The following is an 8,861-nucleotide window of genomic DNA, read 5'->3' as shown; positions in this document are numbered from 1 at the left end:
TGGTTGCTGATGACGATGTGCAGAGGCTGACTGACCAAATCTTTTATTGGCCTTTTATTTCTAAATTCATCTAACTGCTGTTTGTCTATCTGGAATGAAACCAAAAAATGCTGACATTTGCTTTGAACGTTTTCAAACCTAGGTTTCATTTTTTTTGTGCTCATCTAAAAACTTCATTTGCTTTTTAATGTGTTTTGTCATTCAATGCACCAATGTTGGTGTTTTGCACTTCAGAGCCACCATACCTTTTATAATTTTAGGCATCAGTAATTAAAACATTCTTTCATTAATTCGTCTGATAAACGGTAAACTATTAGCTGTGATTTTTCTCTACGCTGCAACAAAAGTTCAAGTTTTGGTACTAAAATGGGGTTTACGTCATAAAGCAGCAGGAGGGACTCAAACTCAGCACCCTGTGGCACGCTTACACATCAATTACACACAGGCGGAGAACTCAAACCAGACTTTACATCTTAAAACACAATCATTTCAACAACACCACCACGAAGCAGGTCTCCGGGGGGCGCTACAGGAGCCCTGCCATCAGTGGAAAAAGTTCTGTATGGGTGGAAACCACATGAGGCTATAAACAGCAGCCGACACACCCAGAGCAACCCGCTGCTCCACCCACACATGCTGCTGGTCTCCAGCTGCAAATCCAACCAGAACCAGAAAAGAAGCTGGACCCTAGGCAGGGTTCCACACACACAATAACATTTATTCCCCCACTTCACAACATAAATATCACATAGCGGAACAGCTTTGGGGACATTAACACTGTTTACACGGACAGAGACACATGTCCACATTTATGTCCATTCATCAGGTTACACTGTGTTTCTACATCGTTTTCTGCGTTTGCATGGTTACTTGAAAAAGCTGAGAGTTGATTTTTGGGAAACATTGTTGAAATAACAGGAAGAACCCAACGTATGTCAAAAAACAAAATAAAAAATTAAGTTTTAGCATGTGGTGAAAAGGGGGTGGGACTAACAGCTCTGCTAAAAGGGGCGGAGCCACAAAAAGTGTTTCAAGACGGGACGATTAACTCGTGACGCCACTTTGATGGCGCGGGTGCAAAAAGAGAAGAAAAGCACAGCAGTTATTACCAGAGGTGGGATGAAGTCACGGTCAAGTCATTTGCAGATTGATGACTTGAGAGTCCCAAGTCAGCTTGCAAACAACTGGTGCTCATTATGACTTGTAGTGTTGTTTGCTCTGTTGTGGTGAAATATGTTAGTTTGCTGATTAATCTATATTGCTCTGCTTGTTTTTTGTTATTAGTATATAATGTTATAATGTTATTAGTATATATATATATATACTATAATATATATAATGTTATTAGTATATATATATATATATATATATATATATATATATATATACGATCTCACCCGTCTGGTCACAAGGTCGAGTCTCTGGCAAATACACACTGTATACTCCAGTCTTAAATGCCACCATGTTCCAATCCATATAGATGCACCACAGCTGTGAGTCCTGACGAGCCGCAGGTGATCAGGGTGAGGTCCTGATAACCTCAGCTACACAGCCACTCAGTCCCAAATGCAAGCCACCTGGAAGGAAAACCAAAAAACTGGGGGGAAAAACAAGAAGAGAGAAAAAAAACAAAACATACAAACAAAACAACCCCAACCCCACCCCCTTGGCGCAGTGGAAACTGGAAGCACGTCCAGTGTCACCAACCGTGACTATACCCCAGAAGCCAACCGGGAGGAGTGGAACAGCGGTTATGGCAAACGGCACAAAACGGCGCCACTCCTCCGACTTCTACACCAGCCACTAGCTGCGGGTATATCCCACTGCCCCAAACCTCAGCCACGCCGATGGCAGACGGCCAAAGGCGTGCTGAAGCCGGAGGTGGAACAGGGAATCAAAAAACACCCCCCCCCCCCCCCCCCCCCCCAGGTGCAGAGGTTACCCGGGAAACGCCCAGTATAACCAAACTGCACCACTCCAGCAACGCCGACACTACGGCTCACCGGCTGGAGCCAGAGGAGAAGAGACGGGACGCCACTTTGATGATAACAAATTGTCAGTTTGGTGTGGATCAGATCACATTACCTTTGACGTGCAGTAAATCCAGATAAAGAACTGGAATAATAATTTTTAAGAGTGCAAACCCCACACCGAGAGGACCAGGTGGGATGAGAACCCACAACCTTCTCACTGTGAGGCTAACCACTAAGCAACTGTGCCGCCCAACATGATTTCATATTAGTGTTTAATAGTAATTGTATGTTTTCATGCTTCACACAACACACACACGACCACAGATGGACACCCCCCCCCCCCCCATGTCTCCTGACGCGGGTGCAAAAAGAGAAGAAAAGCACAGCAGTTATTACCAGAGGTGGGATGAAGTCACGGTCAAGTCATTTGCAGATGGATGACTTGAGAGTCCCAAGTCAGCTTGCAAACAACTGGTGCTCATTATGACTTGTAGTGTTGTTTGCTCTGTTGTGGTGAAATATGTTAGTTTGCTGATTAATCTATATTGCTCTGCTTGTTTTTTGTTATTAGTATATATATATATATATATATATATATATATATAGCAAATGGTAAAAGCGGTGGGTGTCTATAAGCTTTTGCGTGGGTCTGCCCCCCTTCAGCCACACAGGACTGGAGAAGTGGAAAGTTGCTATGAGTTTTGTTTTGTTAAATGAGAGATTTCTTTTCCTTGTTAAGTATGTGTGTGGGACTTGATTTAGGACTTGCTGATTCATGACTTGAGAGTGACTTGATGGTGACTCTGTCCCACTTCTGGTTATTACAGTTAAATGCAGGTGAGTTTTCTCTGCATTATATTTAGATACCAAAGTGTAATTTGCTTAAAATAGTAGTAATAATAAGAGAAAAAAAAAAAAATCAGCCAGAAGTGGATAAAACTGTTTGTGTTCTTTTACTTTTCTCTCAGAATCCTGAAGGTTCTGGACTTTGTGCTCTGTGGAATATTTTAAACATTTTCAGACAGTGAGATGAAGTTTTTGTTGTGGAAAATCGACGCTGTCACATTTAAAACAGTCAAAGAACGTAATGACTTCTTTTTTTTAAGGGTGGTTCCAGTTGACGCCACACAGTAATCAGTTCTCGCTTTTCAGACAGAATTCAGTGTCTGTTAAATAGTTGTCGGACTGTCAGGGAGCCGCGGAGTCCGACAACGCGGTTTGATTACAGGCCGCAGAGACAATGACGCAGCAAAACCTGCGTTTTAAAAAAACAACCAACAATAACAAACGGGTCGTGACCATGACACAGCTGTGCTCTGTGCTGGGCACAGCTAGGTGGCGCTCACGAGCCGGCCCCGCTGCTTCCGTCGTCTCAGTGCTCCACGCTGTTTTCCTTTGGTTTCGTTTGTTTTGTTAAATTCCCCTCACAAGCCGAGTTCAGCCTTCAGCATTTGGTCGCAGCCCGGCCGCGGCTGCTTGTTTTTGGATCCATCTTGGCCACCAGCAGCCTGAGCGAGTCCGCTGAAGATCGAATCAGCTCCCGGCCACTTCGGGGAAAAAAAGCACAGACGGTGTGAGCAAACAGAGATGGGAACAGGTCAACGGGTCACACCTGCCTCTACTTACACCGTGTACTCCACGCCCACCAGGCTGGCACCGTTAACGGCCAGGATCCGGTCGCCCGTCCTCAGCTTCTGACACCGGGCGGCGGGTGAGTCGGGCACCACCGACTTCACGTAGATTCCGCTCATTCTCAGTGGCGTTTTCTACAGAAGACAGAACAAACGGTAAGAAGTGTGAACGTGGACGTGCACTCAACACCGGGTTCACCTCAGGTCTTCATGATGCCACGACACACGTGTCTGACATTTGATCAATCCTGGAAAAAAAAAAATTCAGCCACTCGGTCCAACGAGCTCTAAATCTGCTGTAAAAACAAACAAACAAACAAACAAAAAAAAAAACACTCTTCTCAAGAAGTCTCATTTGGATTCTGGGTTGTTGGAGAATTACAGATTAAAAAAAAATGTTTTTTTTATCTTTTTCTTGAAATTGCTGGAAAAAGTGGCTGTAAATTAACTTATCTTCCACCTGTCAGAACGATTATTTTGTTTTGACATTCAGAACTCGTTGCACTGAGACGGCACTCACCAAAGCAGTGAACAACCTGCTGGTGACCACGGATGCAGATTCTCCGTCACTGTTGCTGGAACTGAGCGCAGCCTTTGATACAGTGGAACAATGTACTTTATTGACGAGAACTGAAAATCACTTTGGTATTTCTGTACAGGTGCCTGAATGGCTCAGATCTTATTTGTTCACTATAACGGTACAACATCTGAATTCTCAGCTATAAAATTTGGGGTACCTCAGGGTTCTGTTTTGGGCCCCTTGTTGTTCTCCATACATGTGGCACCTCTTGCTCAGATTATTTGGAATCACAGTAATGATATTCAGTGTTATGCTGACGATGTCCAGATGTCCATGTGAGTCTCTATTGGTGATGTTAGAAAAGTGGAGGCTTGCTTGGTTGTAAAGATCCCACATAGTAAATTTTGCAGAGTAAAATTTACTCTGCCGGGACATTTGGTCCCAGTCTAAACAGAGTTAAATATACTCTAATCACAGTGCTAAATTGACTCTATCACAGTGTAAAAATCAACTCTTATTGGAGTAGAAACACTTGATTTGACAAGATGATAGAACTGATTTCACTCTACAATAGAGTCTATTTTAATCTATTTAGACTGGGACCAAATGTTATTCCAGCAGAGTAAATTTTACTCAGCAAAATTTGTGTACTGGGAAAAATGTTGAATAAATCTTGACATAGACATAAAAGATTTGCTGGATATCTGCTAGACAGGTAAAGTAACACACATCTACTGTGTCAGTTGTCCATTAATTATGTTTTCACTTGGTTTGGCAAAATGGATCAGTGGTTTTATCACAACCTAAACTGGAAGCCAAATTTCCCAGTTTCCACTGAATATAACACAAACTTCAAACCTCAAACACTTTGTCACTGATATTGGGAAATCATTATACTTACCATGGAACCCACCCCCCCACCCACTCCTAAAAACACACACACACAAAAAAAAAAACAACTTTGCCAGCAATAAAATTATTTGGAATTTTGTGATATACCACAGAAATGAAGTCACTTCATAAAAAACAGACTTCAACATGCCAAACAAAATCAATGTTAGGAAAACAAATTGCTACACAGGCACAAACTTTGACCTTGGCCTGTGATTGTGTCTTATAACCAATCTGACTCAAAATCAGACCCCCGTGTCCTCAACTGACTCTGAATCATTCCACCAAGTTTGGTCTAAATCAGATCAAAAATCTACAAATTACTGTCCACACAGATGAACAAATGCACGGGACTGGAAACAATGTTCTAGAATGTGCTGTTGCCACTGCATATGGATTTAATGATCAAAGAGCTTTAGAGTGAACAACAGAGGGCGCCGAGTTATTGATCAACTTCAAGGCCATTTGTTTACTGTAAAACAAACAAAAAACAATGAAAGCATTTTCTCAGAAGCATCGTGATAAAGTATGAATCTGACCTGGAACAGACGTCTGAGAAGGTTTGAGGTGTAGCCACAAAAAGGTGTGGAACATTCAGAGGAACCATTATAATATGTAATATTTAAAAAGTAAAAGCAGCACGTTGGCTGGTGCATGAGATCAGACGGCATCCACCTGATCAGGAAACACATTTAGTTTGATGAGCTGAGGGCCCTATCTGTTAAATCCCTGAAGGTCTGATCTGATTAGTTTCCTTAAAGCCCGAGTGACTGCTCTGGGTTTTTTGTGCTTCATCTCTTTAAAGTGAAAAGGGCGGAGCCGTACTGTTCCATCTACGAGGGCCAAGCCCAGACCATGAGGCCCCCGGTGCAGCTCCACTGTGAAGACTTCCTCTCTGTCATCTGCTTCGTCCACATCCTCAGTCTTCCTCTCTGCACCTCCGGCGGCTGAACAGAGACACAGCAGAACATGTGCTCAAAACACAAAAACACTCAGGGCACATTTACAGTCCTGCCACTCCAGTTGGATCCTGCAGTCCAGGTTCAGGTCATCATGACCACATTATCACATAACATAAAAGGAGATTAAAAAAACAAAACAAAATCTGACTGTGTGACCATGTAAAACAGGATCCTATAGAAGAATGTTTCCACAAAAGCTGCTGTTCTACTGGAACCTCCTCTGTGGTCTGTCCGAGGTCATGTGATTGCTTCTGTTTGTCTCTAAAATATCTAAAAGGGTCATTTGATGATAAAAAAAAAAAGAGTAGGTGGTGAAAACTGATCCTTTGATCTCTTTATCAAAGTGAGATCCCGCTCAGACTGGGATCTAAGAGACCCATTTTACTTAAAAAAAACAAAAAACAAAACAAAAAATATTACATACTTTATGACATCACAAACATTTGTAGATACCTGCCCTCCTCGTTCAATTACTATTTGTATGTGATATTATTCTCTTTTTGACCAATTTCCTTTTTTTTTTTTTTTTTTTATAAATTCCGGTTCTAACCTGAATGTCATAAAAAAGTTAGAAAAGCAATATTAAAATAATAACTTTTCCTGGAATGAGGAGAAACGTTTCAGTGTGTAGGAGAGGAAAGAAGTAGTCCACTATCACCCCGGCTCTGAAAGAGGATGACAGATGAGAACCTGATTGGTTGATTTCACATCACACTAAAAGTATGCCGGGGACTAAATAGTGCAGGTGATGATGCACAAACGGCTTTACACACCTCGTGCTCAGACTGCAGACAGTATAAACTGCACTGTGGAAGGCACTCATGCTGTAGACCGTGCAACCCAGATTAGCAAGATAGGGCCCACCGCCTTTACAGGCAGAACTGATTCAGAAGTGGAGTTTGGGCACAAGGGGAAACTTCATATTGCCCTCTGCACCATTGACAGCCCAGTGTCTTGTATGTTCCTCCAATCAGATGCAGGCAGGGGTCACGTGTCTGTGACCTACTGCACATGTGAACATGGACGATGTAGCGTCAGGGAAACATGGAAATGCTGTTTTTCTGCAGTTATATTTGTTGTTAAACCTGAAGCGATGAGCTTTTTTTGTTTTTTTGCCCCTCTTCCTCCGACTCACGTGGGACATCCTGTCACAACCCAACAACATCAACAGCAGCATTCCCCTCACACTGACCCCCCACCCCCGACCTCGGCCCTAACAGCGTGCGGCCTGTCTGCCCCCCACGCGGGACCTGCCCTGAACAATGTAGACCCCCGATTAGGATTCCACGCAGCAACCCGACTGTAAAGTCCCGTGATGGATCGGCCGCTTTTCTTTTCTCTCCTGACATCACCACCTCGCTGTGACTCCTGGGACCAGATTAAAGGATTAGCAACCTTCCAAAATAACACGACTGGCAAAGAGCCAAAACCGCAGACGTAGATACTGTACCCAGGAGGTCAGAGGCGTGGCTGCCTGTCAAAACCGGAAAGAAATTTATCAAAATATTCACCGTTTTGAAAAGCATATTTTCGTGAAACAATTTACAGTTTATTGTTGCCAAAAACTGCAAAATTGCAGTTATTGAAGTGACCTTGTGCACTAACGCTTCAGTGAGTAAAAATAACCAAATTTAAGATTAAAATAGAGATACTTCATTTTCTACAACTGCTTATTTCAATTAAGGGTCACAAGGGGCGGAGCCTATCCCAGGGGTCACAGGAGAAGAGGCGGGGTTCACAGACAGGACGCCAGTCTGTTGCACAGGAGAGCATGCTCCACACAGAAAGGAAGAGGTGGGAAGTGATCCCATAACCTTCTGGCTGTGAGGTTAACACTGCGAACCACTAATCCAGTAAACCGCCCAAATATTTAATCAAAATCATCTTATTCTATAAGCCTCATTTAAAATTTCACAGAAAAAGACCTGTAAAGGCTTGACTGACCTCACAGTCATGTGATAATAATTCAGCAAATCCTGTGACTGAATTGGAGACTAGAGGAGAAAGAAGAGGACTGTAAGAACAGAGAGATAATGTTGACAGAGACACTACAAATTTGGAACATTTATATCTAGGCTGCATCTCAATTTGTGGGCTGCATCCTTCAAAGACTGCATTCTATAAAAATAACACAATGCTAAAACACCCTCAGCCATACGAGCATTGTCTTCTTTATAATTTGCAGTTATTTAATTGGTGTCCCAGTGCAAAGTATTATGTATATATACACACACACACACACACACAGTAGTGTTCAGAATAATAGTAGTGCTATGGTGACTACAAAGATAAATCCAGGTTTTGAGTATATTTCTTATTGTTACATGGGAAACAAGGTACCAATAGATTCAGTAGATTCTCACAAATCCAACAAGACCAAGCATTCATGATATGCACACTCTTAAGGCTATGAAATTGGGCTATTAGTAAAAAAAGTAGAAAAGGGGGTGTTCACAATAATAGTAGCATCTGCTGTTGATGCTACAAACTCAAAACTATTATGTTCAAACTGCTTTTTAGCAATCCTGTGAATCACTAAACTACGTAGTATTTAGTTGTATAACCACAGTTTTTCATGATTTCTTCACATCTGCGAGGCATTAATTTTGTTGGTTTGGAACCAAGATTTTGCGCGTTTACTAGTGTGCTTGGGGTCATTGTCTTGTTGAAACACCCATTTCAAGGGCATGTCCTCTTCAGCATAAGGCAACATGACCTCTTCAAGTATTCTGACATATCCAAACTGATCCATGATACCTGGTATGCGATATATAGGCCCAACACCATAGTAGGAGAAACATGCCCATATCATGATGCTTCACTGTCTTCACTGTGAACTGTGGCTTGAATTTCAGAGTTTGGGGGTCGACTGTCTGTGGCCCTT

At 42.4% G+C, this 8,861-nt stretch overlaps 1 protein-coding gene across 1 annotated transcript in view; it reads right to left on the bottom strand.

Annotated features, from left to right (window-relative positions):
- Positions 1 to 3,389: 3,389 nt before the first annotated feature.
- si:ch73-281f12.4 (RA_Radil_like and Myo5p-like_CBD_Rasip1 domain-containing protein) overlaps positions 3,390 to 8,861 on the bottom strand; it is a 62,402-nt gene continuing 56,930 nt past the window's right edge. Inside the window, exons 14-16 of the mRNA XM_034190449.1 lie at positions 5,841 to 5,962; positions 3,600 to 3,739; positions 3,390 to 3,520 (exon numbers count right to left, since the gene is read on the bottom strand). Coding sequence (XP_034046340.1) covers positions 3,418 to 3,520; positions 3,600 to 3,739; positions 5,841 to 5,962 — 365 coding nt within the window. The 3' untranslated portion in view covers positions 3,390 to 3,417. The remainder of the gene's footprint in view (positions 3,521 to 3,599; positions 3,740 to 5,840; positions 5,963 to 8,861) is intronic.

Source organism: Thalassophryne amazonica, chromosome 16 (genome assembly GCF_902500255.1).
Source record: "Thalassophryne amazonica chromosome 16, fThaAma1.1, whole genome shotgun sequence".
Taxonomy (NCBI): domain Eukaryota; kingdom Metazoa; phylum Chordata; class Actinopteri; order Batrachoidiformes; family Batrachoididae; genus Thalassophryne; species Thalassophryne amazonica.
Note: the sequence above shows the minus strand (reverse complement) of the source record. Positions and strands in the feature narration are given on the sequence as shown.